General features: G+C 45.8%; 1 protein-coding gene across 2 annotated transcripts in view; it reads right to left on the bottom strand.

Moving 5' to 3' along the window:
• The window catches only part of SHKBP1 (SH3KBP1 binding protein 1), a 231,297-nt gene that overhangs the window by 92,942 nt on the left and 115,744 nt on the right, over positions 1-22,611 (bottom strand). The window contains exons 4-6 of one of the 2 annotated variants that reach the window (XM_085625394.1): positions 8,251-8,324; positions 1,642-1,700; positions 371-451 (exon numbers count right to left, since the gene is read on the bottom strand). In XM_085625394.1, the coding sequence (XP_085481520.1) occupies positions 371-451; positions 1,642-1,700; positions 8,251-8,324 (214 nt within the window). Of the gene's footprint in view, positions 1-370; positions 452-1,503; positions 1,574-1,641; positions 1,701-8,250; positions 8,325-22,611 lie in introns of both variants that reach the window. The other variant, XM_085625395.1, reaches the window with a different exon arrangement.

The following is a 22,611-nucleotide window of genomic DNA, read 5'->3' as shown; positions in this document are numbered from 1 at the left end:
CCCATCTCATTTTGGCACTGTTGTCTTCGTGTAATCTAATAATAACAAAATCATTCATTATGTACAATCTGCCTCTTAGAAGTAGGAAAATCATGTTGGCAAGAAAGTGTTTGGAAAAGTGTGAGGAGGCTGTTACAGAAACACATTTTACTGGAGACTAGAGGTCTGGGTAAATATTACTGGTGTAGGTTGTTGAGCAAGTGATTTCGATGTTACAAAGTTTAATAAACAAGATACAAGGATAGAACTGAATCTCTTTGTAGGTTTCTTCCGACCAGACCCCAAGCTCGACTGCGTCCTGAATCAGATAGTAGATTGAAATGATCACTTTTTAAAGAAAAGGGAAACACAAAAGATTGGAACAACTTACCTGGAGGCGGCAGGTATCCATTGAAGAGGACACTTCCACATGAGGATCTGTCCAACTCTTCACACAGCTGCAGACGACGAACTGCAAAATATAAAATGTTGTGAAATTAACGGTGGGATGCAGGTGGCAAGCCAAAAACTAAAAACTGTTGAGTAAAGTCTATGGGAGCTAGGATGGAACTTCTGGAACAATTGCTTATCATGCTCTTCCGACGTTTCTACCCCGCACTCATAACATCACCATGCACCTATAACATGGAACACACCTTCTTGTTACTCAAATGTGGCAAACGACATCATGAAAACTATTTTGTAGGTGCAAGAACGCTAATCTCTTGAACAGTACCGCCATAAGTTATCACTCCTAGCTGGTATTCTTGCCTCCACTAGTACTTCCTAATCTAAAATCACAAGCCAAAACCATGAAGCACTCTACACGTGTGTGTGAATACCTACGGAATATAAATGAACTTATTAGCAAAACTGGAAGAGCTTCAAAGGAAGAGACCGGACAATACAAAGTATAAACACCAACATCCAGATGGTTGGTGACTCACAAAGACAATGTGCCTTCCATACAAATAAAGGTCGAGGGTACATTTTCAAAAGGCCAGTCACAATTATTCAACAACATCAAACAACAGGTTTATTTTGGGAGGCAGTAAGTTCATCAGAGAAAAATGCCAAAACACAACACAGGGAAGAGATTGATTAATCAGCAGGAATCTTCTATAAGGGAAGGAAATCTACCAATGTAAGGCCAATCCAAAATCTAGGTCCTTACATTGAACCTTTGCCGATCCTGCCTCATATCTAATAGCTTTTGGTATTCAATAAAGTGCCTTGGATATTTTTTGTTTACAATGCCCGTCTTGTCATTCACTTTAGGTACAAGACAGTGAAAAGGGTGGGAGATATTGATAGAGAGATTACATTTTTTTAACCAATTCTCAGCTATAGTGATCTCCCATACTGTAGATTATGTGCAAGAGATTTTTTTAAAGAAATCAATGACGGCCTGAGTATATATGAACACAAAAAGGAGTGATAAACCAGGGACTTTGGAAGCAATATGCCTGAACCCCGAAACTAACCCTACACAAAGGAATAAAAGTTTGTGTCAACAATCAATACCTTCAGATCAGATATTCATTGTAGGCCAAAAAGTGATCATCGAGGCATACTGCAGTGGTTCTACTCGGCTCTACAATCAGTGGAGAAAACAGACTTACTAAGAATTACAGCATAATCCATAACACTATTTAGGCATACCCAAAGGGGTTATTCCGTAGAACTCTGCTTCATGAAGCAGCAAGCTGGTGTTCACTTGCCTGAGAAGAAAACAGGATCACGTTAATACAGCTGCACACTTTACATAAAACATTCATTTACAACTGCTGGCCACTTCAGCCTTCACATTTCAAATAAATCTTGCATTTAAGCACTGCCCAATTATTCTATCAGTAGGTGCAGGCAAAATGTTTCTCTCAGAGATCTGAACATCTTCAGATAATCTCCGCTTCAAACTTGTAATTAATGCCAAACATCTCATTAGATGCTCAGCTTAGCAGTCCATCTCCTAGCACTGGAGGATAACTGGGCCAAGAACTCATGCAGAAAAAGAAAGGCTATTGCGCAAGACACCAAACAATGCTCGTAACCATCAATCCAAAAAATGATTTTTAAGTCGCACTTCCTTCAGAAGTATATGAAGTGGCACATAATTAATCTTATCTTTCGGCAGTCTTCATTCACAAAGTCGAATTTGCCATCAGTGTCCTAAAGTACAAGTTACTTACCTTCGGTAACGATGTATCTGGTAGGGACGATTCTAGCTGCAGATTCCTTAATGTAAAAATATCCCCAGGCTTGAGACTGGACCCGGAAAACTTTCTTGCCCAGCATCTCTGCGCGCCGGGGGGCGGTACCACGCGACTGTGCCCGACGTCCTCTGCGGGCATGACGTCAGCGAGGTCACATGAGCCCCACCCCAGTGCGCTTGACGCGTTTGCTTTGGAGAACTTTTATGCGCCACAACGCGGAGCCATCACAACAAAACTGAGAAGTGCATGGGAACAATGTGCGAAAAAAAACAGACACAAAAGAGAGAGAAACAAAAGGTGAGAAACCTCACCAGGGGGGCACCAAGGCACCAGAAGACGACAACAGCAGGCCAGAGCAGGAAAAGAGCAGAGTACCACTCCGAGGAACAACTGTGCAAGCCAAGGCGCAAGCACCAGGTGGCAGTAAAGCAACAGAAGGCCAGAGCAGCGAAGCCATAGCAAGAAAAGAGCAAAACACCACTCCGTGGAACCACCTTGCAAGCCAAGGCAAGAGGCCTCCTGGAGGCGCAAGCATGTGAAAGCACAGTGACAGAAAGAGGGAGAGAGAGAGAGAGAGAGCCTGCAACCACAACCACAAGGGGTAGGGCCACAATGACGGAACAGAGGAGCAACAGCAATCCATCCCAGACTACACCGCCAAGGATGGCCATACCCCCTGAAAAGAGTAGGAGTTCAAAGGACAGGTAATCCCTCCGCAGACTACAGTGCCAAGGAGGGCCACAACCTCTGAAAAGAGCGGGAAGTCAAAGGACAGTCAAAAGAACCCCTAACGAGGAAGACCGGTTGGGGATCAGAAACTCTAACAACAAAGGGAAGGAGCAAAAGTAGGCCCTCACGCTGGAGAGAAACCAGCTGGAGGGATGCCTGACCGGAAGAAACTAAAAGGACACCCACAGAAGAGAAGTCACCCAGAGGGAGGCGACTGCAGAAACTCAAGCAGAGGGTCCTCGCAGAACGGGGAGGAAGGGTGGGTCGTGAAGGAATCTGCGGCTAGAATCGTCTCTACCAGATACATTGTTACCGAAGGTAAGTAACTTGTACATCTGATAGAGACTACTAGCCGCAGATTCCTTAACGTAGAATAGATACCAGAGCCATACCCAGAAAGGAGGAGGGCCTGCGAGAAATCCTCCCCATCAGGAGAGACACAGGGCCCCAGCAGGGGACATGTCACAAGGACAAGAAGGGAAAGGCCAGGAAAACCGAAGACCAACCAAGGGAGAACTGCCCAACACCCCGGAGGGGCAGACAGCGCCCTAAAGCCTCAAGGAACACAAGGACCCCCTCAACCCCAGGGAGAAGAGGTAGAACCGGAGGCAGGACCCACCTGAAGAAACATACACAGTGACAGAAGAGCTGCACACACCTCCGCCGCAAACAGCGGACAAGGCAGGGACGGCTGCACCGCCACCAGTGAGGACGGAAGAAGAAAGGCACAAGAGAATACATCAAAGGCCACAACGGCGTACCAGAAGAAACAGGCCCGCACTGGCATGCACAGCCAGCAGCAGGCAACACCACGGAACGGTGCACCGAGGATAAGCTAGACGCCGGCCGAAGGCAGAGGTCAGGAAGGGCCAAGAAGGGCCCTGACATGCCCCAAGGGAGGGGCCGGCACACACTGACCCACGAATGAAGACTGTTGGAAGGCGTTCCCCGGGGAGGCTGCGGAATGCGTTCCCGACCACCCGGAGGCCCACCTTACCCAGAGTTAGGCCGAGCAAGAGCAGGGAGGCCCTTCCTGGAATGGTCTCGTACCTGGGATCGCACACGCTGCGCTTACTCTCTCTTCGGATAGAGGGACACCACACAGTAATTCGTTGTAAGATAATATGCTTTTATCGGTGGTTGTCAGGGATCTTTATGATCCGGCAGGCAGGTGCAGAATTAATGCCACAAGCGGCTGCGATCTCGTGAGGAGGGAAAGGGTAGCGGGACAGTCTTTGAATCAGTGTCTCTGCGAGGTATCCAGCGCACAGCTCTCAATCCTCGAGCCGAGGGGATGTTGCTTCTCTCGGCAATCTCTGCCGATTCTCTTGGAGGAGCGGGCCGCGAGTCACTCAGCAGGCACCGGAGGGTCGTAGTTCAGGGAGCCGCGAAGACGTCAGCAGGGCTCAGATGGTTCAGAGTTCGGGGAGCCGCGACAGCCTCAGCAGGGCTCAGATGGTTCAGAGTTCGGGGAGCCGCGACAGCGTCCGCAGGGCTCAGGTGGTTCAGAGTTTGGGTAGCGTTCTTCTGTTCGGTGAGCTAGCGAGCCGCGACCAGGTCAGCAGGCTCTCGTCAGTCCAGGTCTTCCCTGCTCCCGTCCCTTCAGCACCCCTTGTTATACTCCCCCTCCTCTTTGAAGTCCGGAGTCCTCGCGGAGAGGGGTCTGGTGCCTGGGGGGCGGTGTGACGGGGTTTCCTGTCGCTCGGCCCTTTGATCTGTTCAGGTGGGTCTGGGAGGGACTCCAGACACCCAGCAGGCGATGCGCCTGCTCACCGGGAGCCTGGTGGTCGATCGAAACCTCCCTCGGGGAAGAGACCAGAGGTGTGACAGGATCGGCGCCTCTCGGTCTGGTTTGGGGGGTTTCGCTCTCCCTCGGCCGGGCATGCGTGTTGGGGATCTGGTCGGCCCTCGGGATGTTGGCCCACGGGAGCCGGAAGGCCGTGTCCACGAGGTTCGGCGTGGTTGTAGGGTAACTTGCTGGTCGGGAGGGCCCACGCCACGAGGCCTGTCTCACAAAGACGAACAAGAAAGAAAGAAAGAAAGAAAGAAAGAAAGAAAGAAAGAAAGAAAGAAAGAAAGAAAGAAAGAAAGAAAGAAAGAAAGAAAGAAAGAAAGAAAGACGGAGGAAGGACCAAGTCGTCCACCTGAACACAAAAAACGGGGAAACCAGCCCCCCCAGAACACCAGACAGCGGACCAAGGCGGACAGAAGCATAAAACCGCTACAACGCAATGCCACAGACAGCAGGCCGGACTAGACCAGTGACACAGCGATCCAGGAGAAGGACGGACCGGGGCGCAACGCAAGCCACTCCAAAACCATCAGCAAGAAGGTCGCACCAGCGACATACCGTGACGCCACGGAGAGCAGAAGTCCGAAGGACGACCACACCTCCCCAGCACATGATAAAGCTATATAATAGCTACCATTACCCCACATAGGGCATGCTACGTCCCAGAACATGGGAACCCTCTTAGGAAAAAGTTTCCGCAGCAGAGGACAAAGAGAAAGACCTACGGAGAAAACCACAGACGGCTTGCCAATCAGCCAATAAAGAATAAACAGAAGGCCTAATCTCAGGGCCTACACGGCTTACCAACAGCCAAAACCACAAGTCAAAACAGGGCCGGACCAGCAGCCAACAGCATCAAGGTCCTAACAAAAGGATCCGAAGGCACATGAACCACACAGAACAAACAACCGGGGCTACGCTCTACAAGGCCCCAGGAAAACCATGGAAGAACACCTCCCAAAACACAGACCGACTCACAGGTCACTGAGGAGGAGGAGGAGGAGGAAGCCCCGCAAGAAACCTCTGAATGGCAGAATCCGCAGGGGCGTGGAACAAAAGAGTGCCATCAAAAGTAAGGTCCACCAACCGTTCCCTGACGTCCTCCGGGAACACACTATCCCGTAGCCAGGCATGCCGATAAAGGGCCACTGAAGAAGCCATCGTACGACCAAGCACGTCCGAAATGTTCAGAGCCGAGCGAAGAATAAAGGCCGCCAGCTCCCGGCCATCCAACACATGGTGCCTGAGATCAACACAGGCACCCTACTGAGAAGCGGCCGACATAAGGGACTCCGCCGAGTCCCACAAGCGAGAAGTGGCCCGTGCTAAGACACAAAGGGTGTTAAGGACCTGCAAAGCCGCACTGGTCGAGGCGAAGATATTGCGCCCCCAAGAATCTAACCAGTGGGCCTCCCGTGACGGGGGAGACAACACCGTTGGCAGGGAGGCAAAGGCAGTCTGTAAAAGAGGGCCCCTGGTAGAGGGGTGGAGGGAAAGACAGACAAGGTCATGCGGCGCAGGACTGTGGCGGTGCAGAAGTGGCTGGGGCACCGGATCCCCTGTGGCTGGCCGCCCCCAAGCCCCCAAAAGAGACGTGTGGAGCGAAGCCTCAAAGGGAAGAAGCAGCTCCTGACCCCCCACACCCTGATGGGAACCTCCAGAAGACGATCCGTGGGGAATTAGGCAGCTGGATCGCCCATGCACAAGATCCCTGCCGCCGTGGAGACAGCCCGAGCGAAGGCAGCACCGGCCTCCGTAGGGCCCTGTGGCGGGGAAAGCAGTTCCTCGGTGGGGGACGGCTGCAAGCTAAGGCGGCCGTCCCCCAGGCCAACCGGTGGAAGGAAAGGCCAAGACCGGAAAGGAGGAGGAGGGACCCAGGAATGAGGAACCTGAGGTCCTTCCGGCGAAGAATGCGGGCGCGGCAACAGCGATGAGCCGTCCTTGGAAGACGCCGGGGAAAACTCTACGACGCGGCGGCCCGTCTCCGGAGAAGATGAAACCAACAACCGCCGAACCTCTGGAGAAGAGGGGGCGTCTGAAGACGACTCAACGACCCGACGCTGGCCCGGCGCCGCAGAGTCCGCAACCGGCGTCAGGTCAACGTCGACCGGCGCCGAAACGACATCCGCAGCAACGCGTGGCGCAGGAGACCGCAGCTGGGTCGGAGCCGGGGCGGCCAAGGAACGGCGCCGAAAAGGCATTGACTCGACCTCCGACGAGGCAGCCGCCTGTGTGGAGGGACGCGGCGCTGCCAGGGCCAGCAGCCGCCGGTGCCTGAGCGGCATCACCTCGGCCTCGGACAAGGCCGCCGCCTGCCCAGAGGACCGAGGGGGACTTGAGGACACGCCCGAGCCCCAGCAACCTCCCGCGACACCACAGGGACCCCTCCGGGGTTTTGCGGCGAGGCAGTGGCGTCCAGGTCCGAAGGAGGGAACCCCGAAGGGCCGCACCCCGACGGCCCCATATCCTTCGAACCTGGATCTGAACCTGTCGGCGCCTGGGCCGGAGCCACCGGCGATGCCGCAGAAGTCCCCGCACGCGGCAAGGGATCTGCAGACGTCCTAGGAGGAGAAGGAAGAGGCAAAGAGGCCTGAAAGGCCGCCGCATAGGCCTCCATCTGGGCTCTGGTAGCCCCCGCGCCGGGGAACAGCAGATAGGATGGCGACGCGCGGGGCCGCACCACACGCGGAGAACCCACGCCCCCAACAGGCCGGGGACCGGTCCTCGGGTACAAACTGCGACACTTACGAACAGATGAGCGACGCCCTTGCGGCTTGGGAGAAGGACGATGTCGGAGACGGAGGTTCTTGAAGCTGTCCGTGGGGGATGGACGCGGCGACGATGCCGACCTGGACATGCGTGCCGAAAGGAGCTTCATCCGGCGCTCTCACCAGGACTTCAGCTTCATTTGCTGACACGTCTCACAATCCGTGGAGTCGTGGTGCTCCCCCTAACACCACATGCAGATGGGGTGAGGATCCGTCACCGACATCGGGCGCGCGCAAGACGAGCACGTCTTGAAGCCCGAAGACATTCGCACACTGTACCCAAGAAAATAGCCCAAAGCGAGAAAAGAATGCCTGAAATAGGCCAAGAACACGATCCGGGTCCGCGTTGCACGCGGAAAAGAAGAAAACTGGCGTCAGCGCGCCGGGGTGAGGCATATGAGACCTCGCTGACGCCACGCCTGCGGAGGACGTCGGGTGGAGTCGCGTGGTACCGACCCCCGGCGCGCAGAGATGCTGGGCAAGAAAGTTTTCCGGGTCCAGTCTCACACCTGGGGATAATTCTACGTTAAGGAATCTGCGGCTAGTAGTCTCTATCAGATGTACTGTTCCACAAATAGGGGACAATTTACAAGAGGATGTTCAAAGATTGGTGCAGATTACTCTAATTTAGCAATTAAAACCTACCCATGGTTCTTCAGCAACACACATAGGTGGTGACTAACAGCCCCTAGATTGCCCATCAGCAGAAAGATTTCAATATGTTGCTCATCCCAAAGTTACCTTAGACATTAGAGATTGTGCAACATACCTCGGATCAAGTTCTTTGGTGCGGAGGAAATTTAAAATGGGAGCAAATATGGTTGGATCTCGGTCAATAAAAATCTGAAAAGAAAGAAGGTAAATCAAGACATGTCGCGGAGAGTACATACATATAATATACAAAGATCATTGGTTTCTGGTGTTTCACAGAAGGGTGCAGTCAAGCAGGGAAACTACTGGAAACTTGAGTTGTAGAGAAGAATGCAGTTATAAGGTGAAGCTTCCCTTTTGGCAGCAGATTATACTAGCTTAATGATCGTCAAACTTTTCAAGCGACCCTCTGGACTGTGTAAAATAATTTAGTCAGAGCCCCAAAGTAAGGCATGTTATTGTCTTTCAATATTGTAAAATGCTAAATATTATGAGGGAGCTCAAACACTGACGTGGTGTTTAAGGGCTTTTCGTCTTTGACAAATAAACAAAAAAGGGATATTCAGTAGCGTCTTTCAATTTATCACAATTAATATAAACGCTGCAAAAACACTGCGAGACAAACTATTCAAACAATACTGGAGGAGCACGTCAAGACATCTCAAAAACAAGTCCAAGAAGTTAAGTTCTATGGTGCCTGTTTCAGATGAAACCAGTATTTAAATGTAAAAATATACCACCAGTCAGAAAGCTAAATATCTAGGAGGATTTGAGGGATACAACATATATCATCCAATACATTTGAACAAAAAGGATGCTCACTATCACCTTTTGTTTTCTCAAATTAACATTTATAACATTCTAAACACTGGAAGAATGTTCAGGTATTTCTTTACTAACCACTATTTTCCAAGTACATCTACAAAATGATGTAGGCTGTCAAAAGCGCTTGTATAATGTCTTAGGAAGCTTACGTGCTCCTTTTTCAACATACATTGCCACCTGGACTTTACTTTGCCCTCCACCCCTCCCCCCCAGTGGAGCAAGTCCCAAGGGGTTGATGGCAATAGGGTTACTGTGATGTTTCCAATTATGAGGATGCAGTTTTTTATCCCCTACTAAATAGGAATCAAAAACATTTACAAAAACAAAACAACCATTGAAATGGCATACCCCGCAAACCAAACTATCTGTAGGAATTTGAACTGGTTTTGATACCCGATTACATTGTACTCATGTCATCAACCCCGGAGAGAGGAAAGGTTAGTTCGGCTTCAACCGTGACCTTAAATCCTCTAAGAAGACAATCAAGTCACTTAGATACTCTTCTGGGTTGGTATGTGACTCAGAAGAATGTGGTGTCAAAATGTGATTTGTTCATGGTCCTGTGGTCCAAGAATAAGAGCGCGAATTGTGCCTTGTTAAAAGTCAATTGTTAAGGATCCTGTACAACATGGGTACTCCCAAACATTTTCCCAGGGGCCAAAAAGGTTGGTCTTTGGTGTGACCGAGGGCCGCATTGATGCAAGCATGGTGGCGGTTTGGGGGTGTGTTTGGGAGTAATGTGGATATAGGGGAAGCAAAGCATGTAAATTTAGTGTGCACAATGCGAAAACTGAAAACTTGGGATAAATCCTGGCTTCCCCAGTTGCCCAAATTGTGCGATCCTATGCAATTGTTTTATTGGACTTTGTCATTTTTCTTCATTATCACATATAAGTGGACCTCTAAATACATGACTTTAGGACATGCGCTGTACAAAAAAAATACATCTCAATGCACTGATATAATCTGATGTACTAATATGAAACGGTTCTACATGTAAATGAATACCCTTTTTGAATTCTGAAGAGACTATCATATTTTTACACTTCTGCTGCGAGATGTCTTTAAAAATAAAGGTGTTCCTTAAATTAAACCGAGCAGGACTCTCTAGTTACTTTCTTTTTTTTGTTAACTTATACTTGCCCATTTATTTAACCTTTCTTTAATGTTAGTGCTGAGTCAGTAAACAGAAGCCCACTACTGCTCTTGCCCAGGGGGGCACATGTAAAAGGTCATGAGGGCTGCATGCGGCCCCCAGGCCACACTCTGGGTATCACTGCTGTACAGCATGGCTAAATCAATAGGAAAGGTCAACAGGTCCCAAAGGCAAGACCTATTATTAGCCTTGACATTGGCTGGTTTTTCATTTATTCATTTTTGTTTTGTAAGTAGTTTGACCAACTGTCCGTATTTTCACAGACTGTCCGTGAATTAACCCTAATATCCATTGTTCTTGATGAAGATTTCAACGGACAGCATTTGTCCGTAATTTTAGTCTTTGGGCTAAAAGACCTATGTTACAGTTGAAATGCCTCGACTGAAGTGGGGGTTCTCCAGTGCAGTGATCCCAAGGGAGGGGCACATACATAAACAAGAAACAAGCCTTCTCGCCAGGGCCTGAAAAGAAATGTAGATCTGTGCAGTTGGTAAATCTGTAAATGTAAAGGCTGCTAGGTAAACGGTAGAGGTGGCCTTATATATAGACATTGCGTCGAATAAAACTCTGTTAATTAATCTGTATTTACTTAACACAGTGTACTATTTATCGGACAGAATTGTTAAAAAACAATGTCCTCTGGTGCTAAAGGAGATTGAGAAAAAGAAGGTGATCTAGTCAGTTGTTTAATTGCACTATGTGTGACCAGGAAACCTGGGTTCAAATCCCAGCTCAACTTCATGACTAAATTGTGTTATTTAAGTCAAATCTAGTTTACTTGATAGTGACATTTGAAAGCATACTGAAGTAATTCAGCTCAAGATGGATTCTGTGCAAAAACCTCACTTGTATATGCTTCAATAATGTTCTTCCTCCATCCACAAAGGTAATATTGACTAGGACATAATCGACACCTAGAAATTCGTACGCTTTGTTCTCTCATGGCTTTGTCAGGAGTGAGGGTTAATAAATGTTTGAAAGATTATGTTTAGAAACTTCCAATTCAAATAAATGTCAGAGCAAAGTTGTGATCTAATAGACTAAATTGGAATACTTCCACGCATTAGAAAGTCACTTTTTACATTTTAAATGTTTTTATCATGTCCTTATATTTTGTTCGCTGTGTAATTTGAACCCCAAATATTTTGAAGGTTCTACATGCTCTTAGGTGCTTGGGGATACTGGTTTGGGCTTGGCTCGACTGCAGAGCCATTTTAAGACATGGCAGAGTGGGCAATTGCCCAGGGTCCAAGGGGCCAACCCCTACAAGCTCTCAATGGGCCCTACCCATGGAACATCGCACCAGCAGAGTTTGCCAGGGTGGGAGGGTGCTGCTTAACCAACTACTTGACAGTGCCTCCTCTGTTTCTGGCCTCTCTGCTGAGACTACTCTCCAGATATGTGATACGTTCCACTACTCAAGGAGGGCTTATTTGATTTTAGGAATTGTCCCACCTTGTTCTTCTCTTTCTTATTTATCCGGTTCTTAGCAATGACCCTCAGAATCAGTTTCTGCGGATCTTCCATCTGATCTTGACTTCATCCTGCTCATTCATTCTCTCTCTGGTGGTCGGGCTCCCTGTCCCAAGATAAATATAGAGTCTCCGATGCATACGCTAATGCAGCAGTCAGGCCTTCTTGGTGCTGAGAGACTACAGGCAAGTTGTGGGTACCTAACATTCTGACATTTGTTGTGAGACGGTCACCAACGCCACCTTCTATGCCTCATTTCTTTTTAGGTTTGATGTCTAGTGGAGGGTCATGTGTGCGAGATGTGTTTGTTCAAGTTGCCTAAACTAGCAGAAGGTAAAGAAGTCACTTACCTTAATGTTTCCCAAACTATTTGCCATGTGTATTGAAATGTTTAGAAACATAACCAAAATGTTGCTTTCTCTCCAAGAAAGATTGGGTATATTTGGGTATTAGTGATGCTCTTGACACCGTGCTCAAGGGTATCAATTTGCTATTGAACAAGGACATAATGAGCCATCTGAATGTAGAATACTTAGGGGCAATCTCATACACAGCACAGTGAATAAGTAGCACAATATAAAAAATAGTACATAAATACATTGATAAACCCACTGGGGTATGGCTGCTCCTTCCTTTGTCTTGAATTTTGTCCAGTATTTTGATTCTTCGTCCTGAATTTTGACCCTTAGTCCTGAATTTCTTTACATTCCTATGCTGAATTTGCCTCTATGCCAGGTGGTCATCCAATTTGTAAGGGCCCAGCAGCTGCATACTATTATCGGGCTGTTCACTTCAATACATAGGTTTGTATCAATCTATGTCTTAATGTACTACTCTAAAATGGACCTTGGCCATTTTGGCTCTATAAATTAATATGTGCACGCGCACATGTGTGACTGCTAATGGATCAGTAGCAGCCATCCTGGATTTTTTTCATACTTTGTGCGATAGCAAAGCAAACAAGCATTGGCTGGGCCAAACATTCTGCACCTGGTTAATAGAGGCTAAACTAACTGGCTGCGCCAATGCTCGCCCAGAAAATGTGCTGATATTGCTAAAAATAAGCATATGCTAACCCCTAATATTTCATGTAAAAAGCACGATTATAAGTTGTGGACAGTCCTGTAAAGCTGCCCCAAAGTAATATATTTCTGCATATGCCAAATAACACGTCTCTTCCATTTAAAAGTCCACGTCATGAAACGTGCTAAGAAATTGATCACATCACCCTTATCCTAAAGGGGTATAATTGCAATGAGGCCATTTCAAAGTGACTTGCATCACCTACAAAGTCTTACACTTACACCTGCTGAACTATTTAAAAAAAATACTACCAGTCATGGTAGGGAAAAGAAATACTGGAAGTAGTCCACTTTGATCCTAGACATCTCAAAAGTAAAAAACCCAAAAGGATAAACCAAACCTCCTGCTGTCTTGCAACACACTGCCTGACGATCTTAGACTTAATGCCCACACTCGCTCAATAGACTATCTTTACCTCCTAAACCATCCAAAAGGGTCTTACATCTTAGCTACTGATTATATATTTTTCAGTGTTCTTCTGTCAGTTGCAAAACACTAATTTCATTTCCTTATACATGTGAAGTGCTGCTCCACCCATGTGGCTAGGTGAGGGCAATACCAATATGATATACATTCTGTGGCGTTTTAATACTCCAGGGCGTTTTAATATTACGTGAGGCAATCTAGCTAGCTTGACATAGTCATAGTATAAATAACTAAGTATGAATGAACACTCTAAGAATTCATAAATCAAGGCACAAATCTGGACTAATTTGAGATCTCAATTAAAATGGTCCCTGAAAATGATCAACAATAGGTTCTGGAGCACTTGAAGCTGTACAGTATGGGGCAATGGCATCTCATAGAGATTAGAGCCACCAATGGAATGAATCATTGTGATTAATAATCAACTTTACTCATAACTTTAAAAAGTGGTAGATGAGAAGCCCACTGCTGGCAACACACTGCTGCATGCCACAAGTCATCATCCACGTCATTTGATACAAAGCATCCCATATGGGGAAATGCTACGTGTCAAACGCATATGCAGCAATGATGCAGATTGTCATATAGCTCAGCAAGCTAGCAGACAGAGATTTCTAGAAAGAGGGTATGCTTCTGAGACCATAGATAGAGCCATTAACAAAACCAAGGCACTCTCTAGACAACAGGTCCTTGCAATCAAAACCAGTCAGCACAATGTAGATTTAGACAACTCCGATCAGTCCTGTAGAGTGATTTTAACTTACAACAGGCAACATCAAGCTCTAAGGAAAATATTGAATATAAATTGGAGCCTGGTGCGAAGTGATCCGCCTTTAGGCAATCATTTGCCTAAAAAACCTGAGCTGACTTTTAGAAAAGCAAGGTCTATGAGCAATAGTCTGGTAAAATACAGCCCAGAACTCAGATCCCTCCCAGCTGGCTCACCTCACATAAAGGATTTTTCAAATGCCCATCTTGCAAAGCATGCAAATTTGCACAGAACAAGACATGTTACACCAGCCCATTCAAGTCAGATCCTATAGCTATCAGTAAAAGACTGACTTGTAAGACGGAGTACGCTGTATATGTGCTGGAGTGTCCTTGTGGTTTAGGCTATATAGGCAGTACCAAACTGCCAGCACACAAGAGGATACTCCAGCACTAAGGGCAATTACCAATAAGGATCAAGCCTATCCTGTGGCTAGGCATTTTGAGGAGATCCACGATAGCAGCCCAGCACACTTACAATACTTGGTAATTGACACCATTCCCCCGCTGAGAAGTGGAGGAAATCGTGAAGCCAAACTTCGCCTTCTAGAACAAAATTATATATTAGAGCTCAACACTAAAACACCTCTAGGGCTCAAGGCGAGTGAAGATTTTTACACTTGCCTTTAGTGGGCTGGTTTGGGTATCAGAGTTTTCAGTCTAAGGGTTGTGGTAGCGCCAGTTTCTCTGAAGAAGATATAGTGTACATGTATATACATATCAATATATTCCCTGTTCATTATTAACACTTCAAACCCCTCAGTCGTAGGATTTTTTAAATTATTTTATCAATATATATGGCACTTTGCACTTTTGAATCTATAGGTTGAACTGGGTGACACGTTTTACACATTTGTACACAGATATTTCAATAGGACATGGAGTGATTTTTAGCCCACTGGGGCTCAATATTGATGAGTAGCTTACATACAAAGAGCAGAACACCTTGACACCAATATGTTAACAAGTATATCATTGTTATTGAGTGTTTTCTATTTATTTTGATAGACACACTTTTTTGTTAATCTTTTGTGTTCAACATTTTTTGTACACAGAGTTGTTTTACGTGCAAATGGAGATCGAGATATATTTATGACCAAATTTCATTGTTGTAAATAGTGACATTTCTAGCTTTTTTCAATTCTTATTTATGAATGTTTTAATAGTTTTTAAATGCCATCATTTAGATCTCATGTTTACATTTGTACATATATTTTTATCTATAGTACACTTATGTACTTAGTGAATCAAATGTATGAGTATTTGCACAGGGTGAACCTTTTGTTGTAGCGCTCAAAGGAAAGCGAATGCTATTTAGTATTCTTTCCATGTCTATGAAATGGTTACCTGTTCAAACACATTAAGTCATGCACTAGCACTTTAAATAGCGGTCAAACATTAAGCAACGCGTCATGTGATCAAGGCCCAGGTGGGGCTGAAACGCGTTATGGCGGAGATGCAGGGCATTTAAAATAAAACTCACGTTTGCACTATGAACTTTAGGTCCACTTTCGTCCTTTCTAAGAAGAAGTGGATAGTTGTGACGAAGCCAGCAATAAATAAATAAAAAATTATATATATATATATATATATATATATTCTGGGTACTGGCTGTCATACATATAGAGTGAAAACATAAACATAGATGGTGCTCACTTCGGCGGTGGTGTGACGCCAATAATTCGAAAAACCAGGCACACCCTTTTGTAGCCAACGGAAAGCACACACGGAAAATGATTCAAGCAAAGTGCTTTATTTGTGCAGACCCCCTGTACTGACAGACACGTTTCACCTTTCGGCTTTATCAATGTCACTTTCTGTTGGCTACGAAAGGAGTGAGAATATATATATATATATATATATATATATATATATATATATATATATATAATACACACACACACACACACACTTTGAGCGCAACAGTGGAACCCAAAAACGCGCCTCTCCTGATATCCCCAAATGAACCGGAATAATCGCGCATTATGCTGAAAGTAAGAACTTTCATGACTGTGCTCCATTGGGATTTTATTCACATGAATGCATTTTAAAGTAAAAGAAAGTACAACATGATTTCTGCTAACAAAATGAGAACTTTCATAATACCTGCATTAATTTGACCTTTAAGATGCATTGTGGGAGATGCACTGCACACAGGTATTGTGAAAAGGACTATTAAAATGCATGCACGTATGCACTTGGCCAACTGCTTCCTCCCGTGACCAAAGCAGAACGCCGAAACACATAGGGTGAAAGGAAGCATGAGGTGCTGCTTAAACCTTGATTAAAAATGTGCTGATTCCGGAAATGGGCTTCTGTGTTTTGTGTCACAGCAGTGAATTGATGGGCTTCTTCGTACTCGTTGTTTAAAGAGGCCGCCCTGAAGGGTAGGTGGCTCCGATGCTCGAAGGAATATATATTACCTACCGGCGGTCGCCAGTAGGTAGATATAGTTAGGACCTATTTGGAATAACTTTGGTGCCAATTGACGAATCTTCGCGACCTTTTCAAAACTTTTGGCCAGCTCCGGTCCGCTGCTATCCTGAAAGTTTCAATGTGATTCGTCAAGCGGGGGCCGAGAAAAAAGGGGGGTCCCAAAACGCGTTTTCCCCATGCATTTTCCCATAGGACCTTTAGCTGCAGCTGCAGCTACAGCCCGAACTGCTGAATGGAATTACACCAAATTTGGTAAAGAGGTAGTCCTTAGTTCAGACTCGTGCTTTTTGCTTAAATGGTGTAAATCCGTTCAGTAGCTCCTGAGAAAATGACATTTAAAAGTACATATATATCTACAGCCTCGGAGGATCCGCGTACCCTAAGCGCACCCTGCCATACACAAGCTATATTCTAATTGGTTGTCAACACTCCAAATCAGGAAGTGTTGGCAGCCATCTTGTGCCTCGGTAGAACCGAGGCACAAGAAATCAGCAAAAGAAACGCAAAAAACGCAAAAAGGGGGCAGGGTAGAAACACCCTGACCCCCTAGGCCTGCTCAGGGGGTCCCACAAGGACCCCCAGGGCCAAAAAAGCATTTTTAAAAAATAAATAAATAAATAGGCGAGATTCGCGCACCCAGCGCTAATTTCGGCCGGAAAAAAAAAAAAAATTTGCCCGCGCTTCTTTGGTAATTGGCCCCCGGGGGGGCTAAATCCCAGGGGCATTTTAAAAAAAAATAGTGTGGGGGGTCCCAATCCCCCCCACACTGCCCCGGGGACTGCTACCCCCCGGGGCTTATTAATATTGGGTGGGGGGGCTCTCAGGCCCCCCCAGCCCCAGGGACCGCCACCCCCCAGGGATTATTAATATTGGGTGGGGGCCCGGGGATCGTCACCCCCGGGGCATATTAAGATTGGGTGGGGGGCTCTCAGGCCCCCCCAGCCCGAGGAACGCCACCCCCGGGCTTCTTCAAAATGTGGGAGGGAGGCCGCGCCGCCCCCCTCCTGGAGCCTTGTCTAAGTCCTGGGGACCGCCACCCCCCAGGGCCGGCTCCTGCAGTGTCCTGGGGTGCCCACCCCGGGATATAGTTAGGAATTAGCATTTAAAAAACCTTTGAAATTCAATGAAAAAACCATAGGTTTTAGGGGTGTTCTAGTTAGCTGGACATTTCACTCATACAAAACCACTGAAATTCCTCTGATATAGTTAGTTGTACTAACTACATCTCGCGTGCCCGCAATCCACTGCTGATGATGTCACATATTACATCATTCATGACATGGTCAGTGACATCACTGATGACATCACTGATTACATTATCCACGTGACAATCAGATACACCTCATCATACACTAGTATAACCTTTCATCACTCACTGTAAAATACAGAGTGCCATATTTGAAACCATTGACACACCAATACAAGTTTCTAAACACCCACTCAGGGATTCCTAGATCTATACACACATCTAATCACTTACCTATAGATTCACTCATACATGCTGTCAATGATCAATAGAACACTATCAAATAAACTTATACGCCTATATCGACATTACACACCAGCACACATCCTAATCACTTATGAAGTCATCCTACTCACTTATGCAAACAATGGATCATACTTACTTTTACTTAGCTACACACTTATACAAACACCACTTCACCTATTAATATAGATAGTAACTCATACTTAGTGTGTTATAAAATCACTATTACAAGTATACAGTTTTCCATACAGTCACTCATACAATCACTCAGTCTTATGTATACTTATTTATATACAACAACTGACACATACACTGGCTTTTATTTTTCTAGTTTGTTGGATATGTACCATTGAGACATATATTTGCTCATCACCACACCCATAAAGATATTCACTCACCCAAACAACTGTTATAACATGTAGTTTTAACTTCATATACCTACTGAATCAACTATTCACACATCTTTGCGCTGTCACACACCCCCCACCGAACCAAACACACACATTCACTCTCCCATACAAATACTCAGTTAATTAATCAATAACTAATATAGACTTTCAGTTAGCTAGTAACCAACTGGTGCAGCAGTTTACACAACTGACAAAGTGATACAGATATTCACACAGTTTAGTCACTATCCAATATATTTAGTGAGACACTATAAATTAGTCAAGTAAACAGTCAATCACACTGCTACTAAATCCTCCATCCAAATATTTATATTTATATATCCACTCATTCTTCAATTCAAATTGCTAAATATATATAATACATATTTAAATAACGAACCAAACCACATTCACTGGATGATGTCATCAGTGATTTCATCAGTGATGTCATTTGAGATGTCATCAGTGATGTCACTGACCATGTCATGAATGATGTAATATGTGACATCAACAGCATTAGATTGCGTTTGTCAGGCCGTGAAGGGGTCCAGCTGCCTAGCAGACCTGGATGCCGTCATTTGTCGACATCATGTCAGGACGGGAGCTTTAGACGGGGCAAAGAAGTGCACGCCCAAGTCAAGGAGGATTGCCAGCTTCCCACTGAGGTTTTATTCACGTTCATTGACTCTCAGCAAGGCGGCTCACATGAGCAATGCAAGTACCAAGATGCCGTGTGGCAGCATGCGCTGTGACTCGGCCAATTAAGACAATTAAGTGCACAATTCGCTGAAGCTGTGGCAGTTACGTTCAGCCCAGGAAGAAGGGAAGAGTCCCGAAACGCGTCGGCTGTTTATGAACTGCTGTGATCCCACCGACCTTGTGCCTGCTGCCCCATTTAATAAAAAAAGCTGTATCTACCCGATTGTTTGGGCTCCTTCGTTGTTGGCAAAACCTTTGGATGGATATATATATATATATATATATATATGTATAACTTCTGTTGTCCTGTGCATGAAGACGCACTCAATAACAAGCGGGCCCCGTCAATTTGTAACAGAGTCCTTTATTCCGATAAAACCAGCATTCATTTTCAAGCTTTGTTAACCGCCCTACGCGTTTCGGAGCTGCCGGCTCCTTGTTCACGGGCTTGCACAAACAAATCAGCATACTCGCAGAGAATTACAAGTCCCCATTAGTTCCTGCTTTTATCACCCCCTAGTGGCCATGTTCCGGTACATTTGCATCAATTGCATTCTGGGACTTGAAGTTATTCTCGCGCAATATTTCCCTTCGGTGGGTTCTGCTGTCTTTGTAATTTCTTAGTGCCAATTTACCTGCCCTCCAGTGAGTGCTCAAAAGGGAGTCCGGTTTTCATTAACATCTTTGAACTGGTTATTCCGCTGCATAATTCCAGTATTAAGCAGCTGGCCATATCGTATTCCAATGGCGGTGCAGTCTTCCCGACCCGGACTGGCCTGTTGAAACATCTAACTTCTGTTGTCCTGTGCATGAAGACGCACTCAATAACAAGCGGGCCCCGTCAATTTGTAACAGAGTCCTTTATTCCGATAAAACCAGCATTCATTTTCAAGCTTTGTTAATCGCCCTACGCGTTTCGGAGCTGCCTGCTCCTTGTTCACGGGCTTGAACAAACAAAATGTGGAAATATGGATTTTTATGATCAGTTATGTCCCCTATCTTGGACCCCAACGGTTTCATGTATAAATCACAAGTACATGTATGTTCCCTCCAGTTCCAGTTATGAAGACGCAAATACATGTGCGTCCACCGTTAACATGTCCTCTTTCAGATCCGCCATGAATGGGCCGGATATTCCATTTCTAAGTATGAAAGGCCACCGGCTTTATATGGTTCATTTATCCCATTTTTCAGTCCAGGCGAGTAGGCCCTGATTCTGTCATCAAGCCTTTTCCTGCCTTCTGCCTCTGAAAGCTCCAGTCTGAGCCTGCATCTGTATCCATGAACTTTGTCCTCATTCTCTGCGCAGCTAACGGTGCCTGACTCGACCTGTCTGCTTGCCAAGAACTGTATTTCACCTTGTGATTATCTCCTCCGTCCCTATCCAATGTATTCCTGTCTAGTAGTTTAAGTAAACATTCTTCCAGCTACCGAGCAAAGGGCCCGGCTTCTCTGTCTTTATGCAAGTAATTCATAGCCCTGTTACCATGGAATATTCCTACCCCCTCGCATTTAGTGTAGACACTTAGACGCTTGTACACGCACTAGTCAGTATAGTCAGTATAGAATAAGATTCTATCCTAAGAGACCTCTCTTTTTGGATAACACAGTTCTTTAAACATAGGATGTTAGATATGATTTGGGATTAGGTTGACATAACCCCAGACTTTTGTCTCCACATGTAGAGCTAAATGTCAAGTCCCTTTCTCCCTCTAGTTGCACGTCAATCACACGTCATGCGACTGTGCACGCATCTCTGCCAAATATTTCTGCTGACATTGCAGGATCCTCCAGGTATCCACCCACACATGACAAATTACCCATTATCATCAAGTGGACGCCCACATGGACGCCCACCTTCACGCCTACTTACACACCCACATGCTCTTATCTCATTCTCTCTTGCTCTTTTGCTTACGTACAATTGAGAAATGTATATATACTGTACTCTGTGAATAATGTTTTGAGAATATTGAGAATACTTTTGAGCCCCTTTCCAGATCCAATTTTGGTGATGGAAATATTCTCCCTTTGACTCGAGTTATTGGAATAAATCCCTTTATGAACCTGATACCACAGACTCAGCCTCTTGCTTTATGTATGATCTTATTTATATTTTAAAAGTCTGAGAGCGTAATATTTTATTTACCACATAATGGCGCCCGAACAGTTTAATCTCTTTCCCCACACGCCGGAGATGAAGGTCCAGTTTTGCCCCCTTCCACAGCCGTGATGGACTTCAAGCGCGCATGTCGCGGGTCTTCCCGCCAACTCCCTCAGGCCAACGAAGGGGACAGACTGCGACCAGGCATCCATACGAGGCGGTGAGGAACGCAGATTGTCCTACCCAGAGCCCACCTGCGAGAGAGCTGTGTCCGAGGTATACAGAGGCCCACCAGATTCCGAAGTTCCGAAGTATCCAAGTCACGAGTCGAGTCCAGTCCAGTCCAGTTTGGTCTAGTCCAGTTCAGTTCCGAGGCCTTCCGTTCCGAGCTACCCGGTGAGTACCATTGCCGGGGAGGCGTTCTGACGTGCACATAGGTTGTGCCGGTCAAGACGGGTTTGGGTACACAAATCCGGTCTGCACTGTTTCAGCAGTGTATCTGTACTGTTTAGCAGTATATCTAGTATGTCTAGTATATAATTCAGAATCATCTAGTTAGTGTCGAGTATTATGCTAAGTGATTAGTTCCCTAATGATCATTGTTGTTCGTTAAATGTTAAATGTTAAATGTTTTAAATACGTTCTACATATTGTGGTGTGAATGACTGTTCATTATTGTGTTTATTGTATTGACACCCCTAATGTACAAAGTGTTAATGAAAAATAATTAGTGAAAAGTTTAGCTTGAGAAAAATTGTGGGTATTTCGAATTTGCAAAATTGTTCCAGAATACAGGTTTGTGTTCTTGGTGGTCCAGTGAGCCAATGTGCTGGGTCAAGTCGGTAAGATTATGACCCCCTGAGTGCAAATTGTATGTAAAAATAATTTTTCAATTGAGCGAATTATTGCAGTTTTTATGGAATTGAGTAGTCTTTTTGTCTTTGACAGCTTCAGAGTGAGGAGAAGGTGGGGGCTGTGTAGAGCAGTATGTGATACAGAAATCGGAGACAGATTCTGACCTTGTAGCCAGTGTAGGTGGGGGCCGGTGAGAGGAGCAGAACAGAGGCACTGCTTAGAAAGCTTCTCTGACATCGCATCTGTGTAATGCCTGCAGCCGGAACAACGAAAAAAGTTGGCTGGCAGCCCAGGCTCAGGCCGCGCTGAGGGGCTATTTTTAGCTTCTCTGATAAGACAGGGCAGCTGAGAAATGTAAGTCGAGAAAGATTCCCTTGGTCTATTCTGTGCTAAACGAGTGCCCCGAGGAAATGTCTATGGAGAAGATTTGCTTTATTTTTTAGCAAATGCTATATTGCTTCTGGCCAGAAAGTAAAATGTTGCTCTTGCTTGGAATTTTAAGGGCTATGTGCCTATATAAAAACGATTGTCAAATTCAGACATTTTTGAATTGTGGCCACAAGCTGCCACCAGTTGCATTGGATAAATGATCCAGTGGTTAAAAGTCTGTGAGGAGAGATGAGAGGTGCGTCTTCGTCTGGGACATTAGGGTACATTGTGTTGACGAAGATGCATAGCTCATTTTTATAAAAGAAAACAAACAGGTTCGTGTGTTCTTCGTTTTTGATTATTATTGCTGATTCTGTGTGTCAGACTTGACACGGTGATTTCAGATG

Source organism: Triturus cristatus, chromosome 9 (genome assembly GCF_964204655.1).
Source record: "Triturus cristatus chromosome 9, aTriCri1.1, whole genome shotgun sequence".
Classification (NCBI taxonomy): Eukaryota; Metazoa; Chordata; class Amphibia; order Caudata; family Salamandridae; genus Triturus; species Triturus cristatus.
This window is presented reverse-complemented; position numbering and strand designations above follow the sequence as displayed.